The sequence below is a fragment of the Atractosteus spatula genome, chromosome 9 (genome assembly GCF_055471065.1).
Source record: "Atractosteus spatula isolate fAtrSpa1 chromosome 9, fAtrSpa1.hap1, whole genome shotgun sequence".
In the NCBI taxonomy this organism is placed as follows: Eukaryota; Metazoa; Chordata; class Actinopteri; order Semionotiformes; family Lepisosteidae; genus Atractosteus; species Atractosteus spatula.
In genome coordinates, this window is record NC_142714.1 from 16239799 (window position 1) to 16254838 (window position 15040).

Consider the following 15040-nt stretch of genomic DNA (forward strand, 5'->3'; position numbering starts at 1 on the left):
TTATTTTAAAAATAATCTAGGCAAGAAAATGACGTCAAACTTTAATGTATATTTTTTAAGAGGCTGGCTTCTGTTGTCAGTGGAGAAACTGGATTCTTTAAAAAAAGCAAATAAAACAATATTATTTTGTCCCAAAAACAGATTTTTGCAGAGGAACCTATAGTTAGTGGCACAAGTAGGGCAATAAAACTAGATTTTACAGATTGTTTTGCCCAATTATGTCAACATATTCTTTGTTCAGGAACTGTTCCAGAACACAAGGTTAACCATATTTATGACATTTATGACAGCTGCTGCGACCCATATTTATGACAGGCTGATTCAGGCCTATCATCATTCACACTACTTGAAGTTCATGGTATTTAAAGATGAATGATATCTAACAGCAAATTTCAAATGTAGAGTATGCTTGGGTTGTCAATAATACCCTGGGAAAAGTGAGATTGCTTGTGTGGTTAGAAGTGAAGCATAAACAGTAGATTGTTTTTGTTGTGTCTGCTACTGTATGTATAAGAAATAATGTTGTACTCCTGACAAATGAGAATGTCTGGTTTTTATGTCATTATTTTGTGCAACCTGTCTTCTTATTTAACTATCTTATCTATACAAATTAGAATGTCTGAATGTTTATATGCATTTAGAATTACATTTACTAGGTTATGTACTCAGCATGTGGAATACCTGTAAAATACACAAGAGTCTTGTAACCTGCAGAATGATCAAACCATTCTCAAAGCACCCCTTAGCAATCCACACACAATCTGCTACAGTATATCCCTGTTGAATGACAAAAATATTGTAATGTTCCTTTCTGTTTTTTTCTCTTAACCATGATTTACCACCATTCCTGATAGAATTATTGGTTAAATAATAATTATTTTGCTGTAAATGCTGCTGTATACTGAAATTATCTATTATTTCCATAGAGTACATAGTTTGGCTATACCACAGGCCCACATCATTTACTAACTAATATTTGGAACTAGTATTCACCAATGTATATTTCATTAACCCAGAACAATCCTTTATTTGTTGTTTTTTTTTAATCACCAGTGTTTTTTTTATTTTGTTTGTATACCCCCTAGTGTTTTAGTACTGCAGGAACTGGGCAGCTCAACTCATTGACCTTGGTTTTTGTACCAGTACTTTAAGAGTGTACAGTGAATCGTAGAAACCCTGGCTGACTTAAAACTCACTTAATCCTGGCAGCATTCTTCCAATTAAGCATAGCTGTTTGGGAGCTACTGTAATTATATTCTTTCAGAATCAAAACAGTGATCTGTGGTTGTAGGGCCTATGCTGTTTGTCAATTGTGATTGTTAAACCATAACAGTTCTCTTCCTATTTTTTTTAATATATACTTTTATTTAAATTGTAAGACAAGTAGTTTGGCATAGAAAAGCAGATTACTCATTTACCAAAAGCTCTTTTATATTTAACTCTTTATTCAGTTGTCAGAATTAGGATCTCTTAGAGCACCAGTTGCACAACATGTGACAAGTCTAATGACTTGTTTACATGAAATGTTGTGACCTGGAGTAAATTGTGTTGGAATGTTCAGGCTGAGCTTGCTAATAATGCTGACTGGAATCTGGGCTCATGTCTGTACAAGAGAAATTGTTATTCATCTTAGTCTATAACAGGTCATAGCATCACATATAATCACAGAAAGCTTTGCTATTCCTTATGGTTTTTCAATTTCAAACCTTGAAGCAACCAGAGAAGTGATCCTTTTCTGCTCTTGTTTCTTATATTTCTTAAATTGCGCTCAATGCAAAATACAGCCTTAATGTATCAAAAATTGTAGTCATATTATTTGATTTATTTTGTTTCTACACCTAAAAGTCAGATGTAATCAGGCCTAAATGGGGTTTTATCTCTTCAAATGTAGAAGAGGAAACATTAAATAAAATGATAAAAAGCAAAAATAAGTATTATGACCATGTATTACACTGGAGGGCAGGTATTTTATAACTGAAGTCATCCTCAACTGACCAAACATCCCTTATTTAAATGCCTTGGAACTGATAACTAGTTTATAGCAAAATCTAGAGAGATCTTTTTTTCTGGAAACCCAGGTCCAAAAGATTTAGATAAGTGTGGTAATTAGGAACAAAAAAAAACTCTAGTTTTGTCCATCTTACAATCTGTCCTGGGTTTCTTCAAAGTCAGCTGGAACTAACTGTACACTATGTCTTAATCTTAAGAAATGAAAAGAAAAACTTTTCAATTATGCATAAAGGGAGATATGATGAAGTAACTTAAATCCCAAGTTTCATCTCATTCTTTTTTTCATATTAATATTGAAAGTATGACCGCTTTAAGAAAAAGAGGTGTCTGTTTATTGTTAGGGTCCTGGGACTGCTTTAGATGACTATAGGGACACACTGCCAGGAGAGAAGGTTCTTCAGGACATGAAGGAGATACGGGGTCAAGAGAGTCGGCTGAAAGAGATTGAGCAGCAGCTGGAACATCTGGACCAAAATCTGGAAAGTGCTGTGAGTATAAAAATAAAATCAGAAGCTCATTATACAATAATCACATGCACATGGGCAAACTTTCTGCATTTAGCATTCAGATTCCTTAAAGGTTTGGGTGAAAGCATCAGTAGCAACCTTTAGTCATCAATCAACCTTCAGACTGGTCAAGTATTTCATTTTTGCTTTAAGCACACAGAATATAGAGCTCTTGTATGTAAAATGAGCACCTTAGGAATAAATGGAATTCACTTTTCCCACTGTCTTTCTAATCATTCGTGTATATATCAACCTGTATCAACCTCCCACTTGGCTGTCTGCATCAGCCATGCATCAGACCAAGCTGCCAGAGATAGTTGTGTGTGATTTAATACTATTCTGTGTTTTTTCTATTCTTGCAGTCACATAAATCCCAAGCCATCTATGAGTGTCTATTTTATTACACATAAAAAGTGTGATTACATTTTTTTTCTCTTTGTGGTGAAGTGAACAGGGAACCTCATTAGCTGCAAATAGTGGTGTAATCTTGATGTACGGCAGTGTAGTTTATCTCACTCTGTTACATGCTGAGAAAGACAAATTTAAAGGGATATACAGTAGATTACACTATTAGAATACAATGTTGTGAACGTTTACTTTTCATTTTGCACTTTTCTTGTGTCTTAAAACATCTGAAGCTTGGCTTTGATTGTAATGTAATGTTAATGGCAAATAACAGTTGTCCTAAAGCAAATGTTGTTTCTGTTTTGTAAAATTAATACTGAAAAACTAATTTTGTTACCTTATTATTATTCTTTATAGAATATTTCCATGAAGAGAGCATGTGGCTGTCTAGTACGTGCTGTCCTTACTGTAGTTTGTGAAACTTGATTACTTTCTTACAAGGAATGAATGAACATTCAGTAAAGGACTTTTGGAAAAACATCTTCAGATTTCAGCCAAGAATACTGGTCTAACCCCATTCATTTTCAGTACCTATCAGACACCCAAAATAAAAGTTCATACCTAACCTTGTGGTAGATCAATTAGTTCTGATCTAAGGCTGGGATAAAATAAAACAGCTGTTAAGAAGGATAAAGCAATTACCAATAACAATGGAATTAACTACTTTTAAGAATAAAGACTTGGCCATAACTAGTGCTACGGAAAGCTGTTTTCATTTGTTTTCAAAGTACTATATAAGAACAAAGGCTTGTCTAATATTTGCATTACTGTACTGTACATGCATTCTCTCAGGAGATCTGCATCTTTGTGGTTTTGAAATCGCCTTTCTTTGGAGAGAAAAGAGTTTTAACAAAAATGTTTCTTACATCAGCACCATTTAAATCAAACAATCTTTTTCCATAATCCTTTCATCAAAGAGTCCTGAATAATAATATTAAATTTAGTCTATTATTAGTACAGTAAGCAGCAAACTCAAATTAAAACCAACATCATTTTTAGGGTATATAATTTGTTAGTTTTATGGCCTTTGTTGAACATGTCTAGTTCAATATTCTTATGAATTAGATGGGCTGTTACTTACCCAAACAGATTCCACAGTCTTATTTATAAGCTATTTAATTCATTTGGTGACCCCAGCACAAGGATTCTTCGTTGCTTTTAAAAGCTTGCCGTGATGCCTTTACAAATTCCTCTACCTAGAAGCCCCTTGGAAACCATTCACTGCTGTCTCGTAATGTGAGCCTCTGTGACATTACTGACACAGAAACTCTCTGCTTCCCAAAGCCCCTGTTGCTAAGTGTTAAACGATGGAATTTTTCAGGGACAAAAGATGATGGATTTGTTTTCTGCGTTCTCTGACATTTGTGACTTTAATTTAGTGTGTAGTGAGAATGCAGGGGAATTGAATTCCAGAATTTTGCCGTGTCATTGTTCAAAGGGCATTCGCTTACAAACCCACACAATGAGCCCAAAGAAATACCTGCTTCATCACCACCTACTTATATGCACATTTTTACAATGGGCTTCTCTCTTGAAAAAAAAAAGAATGCTATCCTGAGACTCTTACCAATTTTCAATCATAATAAGGCTTTTTTTTTCTTTTCAGTGTTTATTTGTATACATTTCTAATGATAACAAGGAAATCAAAGATTTTTTTTCAACTTAATAAAGTTACATAAAATGACAATTTATCATTATTTTTATCTTTTACTTTTTTAAGTTAAACAACTAGTTTACATTCTTTCAGCACTAATTTAACATTGAATCCTACAAAACATGAGGTTACACTAAATGTAACTAAAGAAATTGGTAATTAAGTTTATTTATTTGATCAACACGGTATGAGTATAAATTGTATAATATAAACTTTCACAATTAAGCCACTTAAATTAATAACAAAGTCTAAAATAATTAAGTACTTTTTGTTTGACAGAAATATTTGAAGCATCAGTATGGTATTCTCATTACAGAATTCAGAAATTACTTTCTTTAAGGGTTATTAAAATGCCATAATGGATACCAAATACAGTACATGTTCTGTACAAAAATTAAATTAACACATAATAAATAGTGTCTTTATAATCATATACATTAGGACTTTAATGTAAAATCAGAAATATTTAGCTAAGGTTCTGGATGAGAATAGGTTGTATAACATACTGTATGATGAGGCATGTGCAGTAAGTGAAACTGTACAAAACAGGATTCCTGTTTTTTGTCAGTATTCCTGACCTATGAAAAGCTTTAGGTTAGTAGAATATCAATTTACATAAAAGTGGTTGCAGGTCTTGGGAACTGGCATTTCTAAAATGTTTAGATAGTTAATTTTTGATATATACAGTACTGTATATTTCAAATAAAGCTCCCCCTTTAACATTTTGTTCAGTTACTGAAGAAAAGGAGACAACAAATTACATACTGTATAACCAAGTACAATTAATGATACATGCATTGGACAGTTACAGTGTCTGTATCTTAATAAATGACCTAATTACTATGGGTAAACAAATGTACACTGAGAATAATTATTTCCAGTTTCATATAACACTCACACATATACTGTAGATCCCATGATATGCAATCAAGCCACCCAGAATGAACACATTTTCAATTCAGGCATACAGTATAGCAATTGAAAGGACCACCATTTTCCCTGTGCCCAATATTTTTAGACAGGGGAACTAAGAATGCATAGCTGTTCATACAGTCCTATAAAATCCCCCTAAAAGTACTGTGACCTGATTTTGTGACCTGAGTTGTTAATATTGCTATTTATCCTTGCCAATAAAAGATAGCCAATTTTGTAGATGACTTATAAAGCATTCCTTTGCTTTGTTGTGAATTTAATCATTCGGCAGAGTTCATGTTTCACCATTTCAAGACTAAATTGTTAATAGTTTGTCTTCCCATTATGAATGCACTTTAACTTTTAACTTTAACCGTGCAATTATGGCTGTATGTCAGTTGTGTCTAAAGATGCCAGGGTGAGGGTATTTTTTCTTAGAAAGACAGATTTATCTGTAGTGCCCCTTTGTACATTATCTTGAATTTGGCCAAGAGGTGTAGCTTGCAATTGTGGTGATTACATGGAGTACAAAAGCAGGAAAACAACAAGCAAATTCCACAAATAAGCTAATTAAGGAAAGATAGGAGGGAGACTTCCTTTTCAACCCACCTTTGAAAGCTTTCTGTAGAACTAGAAGTGCCCTCTTATCTACAAACCTTCAGAACTGTTCTTAACTGAAGAAAAAATGTCTGTTATATTAAATGCTAAAACCTGTTTACACAAGTATTTACTGAGCATCAGTAACAAAAGTGCTTATAGAGCTCTAAAACTACTTTCTGTCTGATTTTCAGCAAGTTGGTAGGTTTATTTGGGTTGTTTTCCTGCTATGTTTACATTTTTGAGAAAACCAAAGCATTAACATATATCAGATGGTCATTTTCTCACCAGTGCATGTACAGAAATTTTGTAATTATGAATGACAAGTTCATTTTCTACTGACTGTAATTTACTTTTATTCAATGAAAATGTTATTGTATGTTTTCATCTCTTGTTTTTCTTAAAAATGCAGCAGCCTTTACAAGATATTTTTTAATGCCTAATAATTGTCAAGCTCCTGAAAAAGACAATACTGAAACTAAGTCAAGGGTAATTAAAATGTGAAAATCAATGCAGATTCCTTAATTATCAATAAGAATAAATTCCAAATTTATATTGCTTTTTCATACTGTCTTTTAATGTGGTCTTTGATGTGGGGTATTTTGAACTGCTCTTTAGCTGTGGGCCATAGCTCAATTTTTATTGAACACAGTTAAATAAAAATGATATTGTTTTCATCATGGATTTATCCAAGGTATCTTATAAATGTTTCCAAAGAAACAGAAAATTAATTTTGAAACAGATTTCTGAGTAAAATATTTAGCTATAACATCAACTCAAATAAGAAATAAACTTGTCAATTCTTTTGACTGCAAGGGGGCAGTATTGAGTAATCATAGAGCAATTAGTGATGGGTAATAACACCAATTCTAGTATATAAACAAATTCAAATTATATTCCTGAATATTGAAAGAATATCTGTTTTATCATAAGACCATTCATACTTAAAAAAATTGATTTCTCAATAAGACATAACCGCTTCTACAATAGTAATGACATAAACACTTGTACAATAATAATAATAATAAACTTTATTTTATATAGCGCCTTTAAAGGTGGCTTCTCAAAGCGCTTTACAGGATGACAACAACAATAAATAAGAAGAATGCACAAGATAAAACACAATTACAATATATAGAGGAGACCGTGGATGGTGGTACTAAGAAAAGCAGAGGGGTGAAGAATGGAACCAGGCTGTCCCCCGGCTTGGGGGACAGTAAGGAGAGCAGAATTAGAAGAGCGAAGGTTGCGAGGTGGGGAGTAGGGTGATAAAAGTTCAGATAGGTACTGAGGTGCCAAGCCATGCAGAGCCTTATAGGTGAGCATGAGGATTTTAAAGTCTACACGGAATTTGACTGGAAGCCAGTGCAAGGACTCCAGGATAGGAGTAATGTGAACACTTGCACTAGACCTGGTCAGGATTCTGGCTGCTGAGTTTTGGACATACTGCAGATTGTTCAGAGTAGATTTAGAAATCCCAGCGAGTAGAGCATTGCAGTAGTCAATTCGAGAGAACACAAATGTGTTGATCAGCTTTTCAGACACAGTTTGTGATAGCATAGGGCTTAGTCTGGCGATATTTCTGAGGTGAAAAAAAGATGTTTTGACAGTATGCTGCATATGTGGGTCAAATGTTAAGCCAGAATCGAATATAACCCCAAGGTTTTTCAATTGCAATGCAAAAGATGTATCCAAAACAATTAAATTTAGTTTCTTGTGTCTGGTTTTGATCTTGATTCAGCCTCATTTACTTCCAATAATTTACAGTACACTGTTTTCTTTTTGAATAGTGTAGACCGATGCATGTAGACCATAGCTTTTAAAATGTTGTTTATGAGTTGGTGATCTTCTGATTGCTGATATGAGTTGATGATTCCTCCTACAGGAATAAAGTGTTGAAAAAAGCTTTTATATATAGTCTTGGCACTTGTGATGTGATAATATCTCCCATGACCTTGCGAATCTTTTAACATTCCTTCAATCCACCATCAGGCATCTTTTACCAAATTCTTCTGGCCTGTTCTGTGAGGTCTTGCCTATGATTTGAACCATTTCACTATTTCACTATGCCCCTCCTGCCTTTCATTCCATTGACCTAATCATATTCAGATCTCCATTAGTTCAGTGGATTCTGTGGCGTATTAGTGAAGCTTTCTTCACTAATAAGTGAAGTCCAGAAATTGGAGCACAGTCAGAAAAAAATATTTTACAGAATCCTACTTTGTCTGTTGAGCCATTGTCTTTGTGAAAGACAATTTAATCAAAAAATTTTAAATCCCCTCCAAGAGTTATTTCCCTTGTGGGTACCAACCGTAGGTTAATGACCAATCTCATTAGGACAGAAGAAAGATTATAACAATAGAAGGCCATTCAGTCCGTCGTGCTTAACTGGTAAAATAATTTGATATGGAGTTAGCAATTTGCCTGTGTAGCAAGCATTTCAGTTTTGTTTCATGAATTTTGATCTCTGTTACTCACAGGTAAACACTTCATATCAAAGTGAAAGCAAGGTGCAAGCATACTCTGAGTGTGAGTAATTTATTTGGGTTTTTGCGCTCTAAAAATGTATGATGCTGTTATTTTAAGCTAGCTAAATTAGTAAAGATAATTTATGAGTGGGTTAGTATTTTTCCAGAATTGATTTTACTATTAGAATTTCAAATAATCAAATTAATTATTTACACCCATTTGTAACCAATTAATAAGGGATTTGGATGAATTCTGCCTTGTCAGTGTGCTTCTGATACGTGGACATGATCCTCTGATATTTGATTTCTGATCATGTCTTTTTGTATTGTTGTCTGGCCAAGAACATCTTGCAGTCCTACACACATCTGTTAAACATTTGCTATTAATGATCTGTGATGACTGAGGGGAGTTTATACCCAAAGCTGTGGAGTCCTGGCCACATTCAGTGACTAGTAATCCTTGTTTTGAATTGGCACTCTGCTGAATTAATGGTACCACCCTTCACTTCAGGCTCAAGAACTTTTCATATGGTAGCTTAATGTTGTCATTGGTGTGTACAGTATAAGCTTTTTTTCATGATCTTACAACATCCCTTAACTTTTACTTCATCCTTAATTTTTTACTTTTGGAATTATCTTTTGATTCATGGTCTTTATGAAATAATCAAATTAAACAAATAGTTTACATAGCATAATCTGTATTTGAGAAGTAAAGCATTCCATGCTGAAAAGAGAAAAAAAGAAACACAACATTTCGACTGTGGAGTCTTCATCTTCACATGATGACACAGCAACAGTACCTACTTGAACTACATAATCTTTATTTTGTCACTAATTGTGTGCTAATTGCCCATCTAATTAAAATAATTTGAAACGGGCACTTTGGCCACAATATGCAAACAGAGAAATAGTCACATACATTTTTAAATCTTTGTGTTATTTCCTAGCTATTTTTATCACACACATAGACCCGGATGTTTTTGCAATTTCAGTTCTCATTTCTCTTAAATATCTCATTTTGATGGCATTGATGTTATTCACCAGGAGGGCTTTGACTAGCACAATTCCAGATTTACCCCTAAGCAGAGATTTTTTTTTTCCACGAGACAAGGTTTCTTTCCAAGACTGGAAGTGATAATAAGTAAGATCCAGCTCTGGCGCAGATACTTTAAATGTGGCCTTCTAGTATCTCTTGGCTTTATTGAAAACTGTGGGATTTCCATAGATAGAAAGGCTTTACAAGGGGTGAGATTCTTTACATGCCAACCCCTCTGAAGTTTGGGGACAATAAAACCTCTCAAAATGGGATCCCCGCAAGGTTTTTAATGGACTGTTGGAGTCTAACTACAAATGCTACTGTAACTGCTGAAGACATTAAATACAGTTTTAGGGGAGGCATTCCAATGACAACCTGGTAACCAAAACAATGAAGTACTTGACCGAATAACCCCACTGAAGAGTGCAGACTGTATTTTTTTTACAGTCTGTGTCCCACAGTAGGAAATTGAAGGGTAAACCTTAGTGTGTATAAAAACGCTGTCTAAACATTGTATATAAAATATTCCGGAGTAGAAACCATGCAAATGACAAGGTGCTCTGATGTTTTTTCAGTAGTTACCCATAATGCTGTAATTTTGCTACTGTACATCTCAGACAATTACAAGTAATTTGACTCCCATTCATCTCAAAATAAATGCTTTGCTATTTAAGTACTCCTTGCCTAGACAAGATGAAGCTAAGAATTAAACATCAGTATTGGTTAAGTCTGCATATGTTGTGAACATATTGCATCAAAGACTCTTCGATCAAATCAGGTCAGAGCACTCTATGCTCTGATAATTTCCCACACAAGCTTTGCTAGAGTTTGAGGTTGCACCTAGTGAACCTAGTGATCGGGGATGTGCCAAAGATGCTTGGTAGGAATGACATTTTGATTAATCAGAGCAAAGCACATTAGCACATTTAACCTCACTAGATGGATGTGCTAGTTGAAGCTTAGATGTGACATGGATGAACACATGGTTGTTGAACAGACCAATGACCATGAATTCCCTTTTCAAGAGGCACCTTAAATATTAATAACATTAATTCTGTGGTGACCTGGGAATAATTCTATGATATGCTGAATCATGGTTTTGTTGTATTTGCTAGGATTTCATATTTATTTATTTGTATGATTTATTGTCAGACTTGATGTTTTATTTATTTTTGTTCATTTGGAGATGTTTTATGAAATGTAATACTTAGTGTGACCTGTCGCGATTCCGCGAACCAGCCGCATGAGCTAAAGGAGACCTCCCCCAACCCAGGCAGCTGAGGTCCCCGCTACACGCAGGGAGGGCGATGATGTCACCGTATCTGAACTAGCTCCGCTACATTAGGTGTTAATGTGATTTTCAACACATCACCAGTAATGAAATATTTCAAGACACAATAGTCATTGATGTTTAGATTTTGTTCTGCCTAAATATGCAGATTTGGAACATTCTCTAAAAACAAAAATGACTATTTGGTTTGTACTGCTACTTAAGTAAATTATTTTAATTTGCTACAGTATATTTGATTTGTAAGTAACAAGCCTAACTTAACCTCACCTGAGCCTCAAGGTAAAAGTAATTATAGTTTGCAAGTACTGTTACATAATGTGTCCATGTTAAATTCCAATAATGACATAGTGGTATACTTAGGTTTTGCAGAATAGACTGAAGCACTAATAATTTTCTTTGCCAGCACTTTTCAAAACACATCAAACATTGCTTAATCATAAAATATACCTATAAAATAATTTATGTTCATTAGTGTCAAGTGAAAAATACCACATTGCATAAAAAACTAGTAAAACATTGCTGTACCAAATATAACATGAATGCACTTGAAAGAAAGACAAATTGAATGATTAAAAATGCCTCTTACAGAGATTCGTATGGTAAAAAAACTGCTAATTTAAACCACCAGTGAAAGAGCTTGGAGAATTTACAGAAATAATCGACAGTACAGTACTTGTTTTGCAAGATAATGATTCCTGATTTCAAACAACTGCAGATTCATTTTGGAACAAACTGATTTTTATTCTTGTTCCTAATTACACTCGCCTTCGTCCTGACCATGATTATATCATGCAGTATATGAAGCTAAATGAATGGAGGACATGCTATTCTGTGTTGTCCTACTTCAAAAGCTAATTTTAATACTGAAAAAGCTATGAATCATACTTTTGCTTCGACTGTTTTTTTTGCTTTTAGAGATGCACATTTTATTAAAATGCTGAAAGGAAAGGATTGCAAAACATTGACAAAATTCTGATGATTTCTATTGCCACTTACATGTACATCTGCATGTGGTTGTTGGACAAATTGTCTGTATATTAAATGTAATTATAAACATTGAGCAGTTCGCATCTGTGTTTATTGTCTTTAGAATATTACTTTAAGGTGTAATGGAAAATGAAAGTACTGTGTTGTAAAAAATGACTATTAGGTTAGCTTGTGAGAAACAAAGCAAAAGTTCCTTTCAAATGCCAGATTTTTCCCTGTGTGACTGTCTCTGTGGAGTTTATACAGTATGTTCCTGTTCTCCCTCCCACTTCCTGGCTTCTGTACTGGCTTTTTAAATGGTTCACCCTTATTGTAGATTCCGATGAATTTTAAAAAAGATGTATGTTCTTCTCAGTTTAATGTCTGATATGTCCCAGATCTGCTACATCAGAATACAAATGGTGATATGTATAGTATTGTGAAATGTGAGTAGGCACTAATCAATTGTGAGGCATTTCATTTGGTTTTTGGTTGCAGCTAGTGGCAAGGACATTTTTTTTCTGGATTTCAGAACTTTTTATGTAGTGTTTTGTGAGTGACATATATTAATTTTATTTTTCTTAAAGTGTAAATTTTTTTATTTTTACAGGGTCTATTTAAAATGGAATGGGAAGTGTCTCCTTCATAACAGTTACTTTTTAATTTGGTGATGTGAGAAAAACTACATTTTCCACCATTCCACACATGTTAAAGAATTCCGTGAAGTAATATCCACAGATATCCATAATGTACATCATCTACAGCATAGTAGCTCAAGTAGGTAGCTGCATCAGTATACATAGATCGCAAAGGAACAAGTTAAGGTTTATTCCATGCCGAAAAGAGAAGAAAAGAAACAACGTTTTGGCTGTGGAGCCTTCTTCAATCTACACCTGAAAATTGTATATTTTTATATTTTATTATAAAATAAAATAATCTGTTTTCTAATTACAATTTATTCGCAGTTACTAATAATCCTGTATACTGCATGCAATTTAAGAAATGATAATTCTGTGTTACATACAGTAGTATTGTGACATACAGGTACAGTACCTCATTTAGAGTTGTGGTAACTACATGTTAAGAACATCCTGTCTCAACAATGTAATTATTGTATTTAATGAAATTGTCTCCAGTACAGAATGCATACAATACAGTATGATTAGTGCAGGAAAGCTCTAGTAGGTTAATAAACATTTAATACTGTACTGATTTGTCTTACAACCACATCATGCTGCTGCATTATTTTAGGTATTCACTGCATGGTAAATTGCAATATAAAAAATTCAGTTGTTTTGCTTATAGTGACTCCATGAAATTAGTTGTTTACTGAGAATTTCCATGAAACCAGGCACATTAAAAAACCGAGGTCCGATAAAGGCATCATTCCTAGTTACTGTATACTCTCAAGAAATATGACAAGAAATACAGTATGTAGACTAATCTAACTTAGATTAAAAAAAACAGATAATGAATCTAGAATTTTACAAACACCTAACACAACACAAGTACCACCTGTTGTGACTGAATGCCCTATAAAGGGGAACTGCAATGCTATTTTTATATTTTGGCATTACGGTATAATGAATTGGCAATGATGAGTGCATTTCAAACCACAATTAAACTACCAAGTACATTGTAATGTACACAATCTAGAATTTAAATCACAAAGAGAGGCAAAAGAGTTTCAATGTACAGTGTGTAATGCCATATTGCTGTCATTGTGAATTTTGCTACTATATCAATTTTTAATATTTTCATGAAACCGACACATACAAAGTGACATGTTTTCTAGATCCTTTAAGTATTGCAAAAAACAGTAACCTGCCAACCAACTGAAATACATTCATATTAATTTTCAAGTTTTGCAAAAGTGCTTTATCATTTACATTGGTGGTTATTTTAAGGTCAATCACACCTAAAAGAAAAGTTCTAGCAGAACTTATATTTTTGGAGGATTTGCCATGCTCTATTCATGTACAATTACAGTACATAGGTTTTAAGACTCATTCAATAAGGCTTTTCAAAATATATATTTATGTACATGTGCTCCTTACGATGTTATTTTTTCTTTTTTAATCTTTTATTTTTTTAATTCTTAAGGAAATAATGGATTAAATAAAAAAGATGTTTTATATTGCTACAATGATTGGTATCTGTAATTATATTAATCCTTAGTGGCATCTAGTGGTGAATACAGATCACTTCATAGATTATGACAGCTATAACATAACAAACTAAACACAGTATAATTTTGAGTCACTTTAGAGCTTATAACATTAGTTATAAAGTGTAGTCACTTTAGTCTGTTGTGTTATTTGCAACATTTAAAGTCAGTTTAAGGCACCTTTTTGTCAGGGTAAAAAGTCTAATGATGTTTTCATTAGTCACAACAAATATATAACCAGTGTTATATTTAGATTTTGGTAATTGCATTTTATACTGTATATACAGTACCTTCCATATACTGTAAGTGTTGAGACAAAGAGGTCAAAATTGCTATTTCTGTACCTGTATATTCAAGCAATTTGGATTTGAGATGAATATGGTGCAAAAGTGTAGAATTACCTTTGCCTACATTACCTTTGCCTACTGCCTTGTCTTTCTCACACCTGAAGAAGGCTCCACGGCTGAAACTTTGTGTTTTCTTTCTTCTTTTTTTCAGCATGGAATAAACCTATTACTTGTTCCTTTGTAGCCTACGCATGCTGACGCAGCTACCCACCTGAACTACTAAAAGTGTAGAATGTCAACTTTTATTTCTGGGTACTTCTGTGCTTATATATTGCACCTGTTCAGAATAATAACACTTTTTTTATTAAGAAAGAGCACCTGTCTATTTCAGGTGGGTATAAGTATTATGATAATTGGTTGTGTGGTGTTTCTTATTGGTCAGGTGTTTGTATGTGAAAGTGTTGTATGTGAATGTATGTGAATGTGTAGTGTTGGATTTAACATTTGGAGTCAGGAGGCCTAGTTTAGGAAAACTAAAGAACGGCCTATTAAAAAGAAAATAAAGTAATTTGAATGCTGGAAGAAAGAAGAATTCAATCAGAACCATAGCACAGAAACTGGACATAGCAAAATCAACAATCTGAAATATCTTACAATCAGCAACAACCAGGCTGGCCTAGGAAAGCAACTCCAATTGATGATAGAAAAAAGATGTGATGATCAGAGATGTGAAGAAAAAAC

General features: G+C 33.7%; 1 protein-coding gene across 1 annotated transcript in view; it reads left to right on the forward strand.

The window, feature by feature from the left end:
• The window catches only part of fsip1 (fibrous sheath interacting protein 1), a 102928-nt gene that overhangs the window by 62338 nt on the left and 25550 nt on the right, over window positions 1–15040 (forward strand). Inside the window, exon 11 of the mRNA XM_088925938.1 lies at window positions 2352–2498. Coding sequence (XP_088782064.1) covers window positions 2352–2498 — 147 coding nt within the window. The remainder of the gene's footprint in view (window positions 1–2351; window positions 2499–15040) is intronic.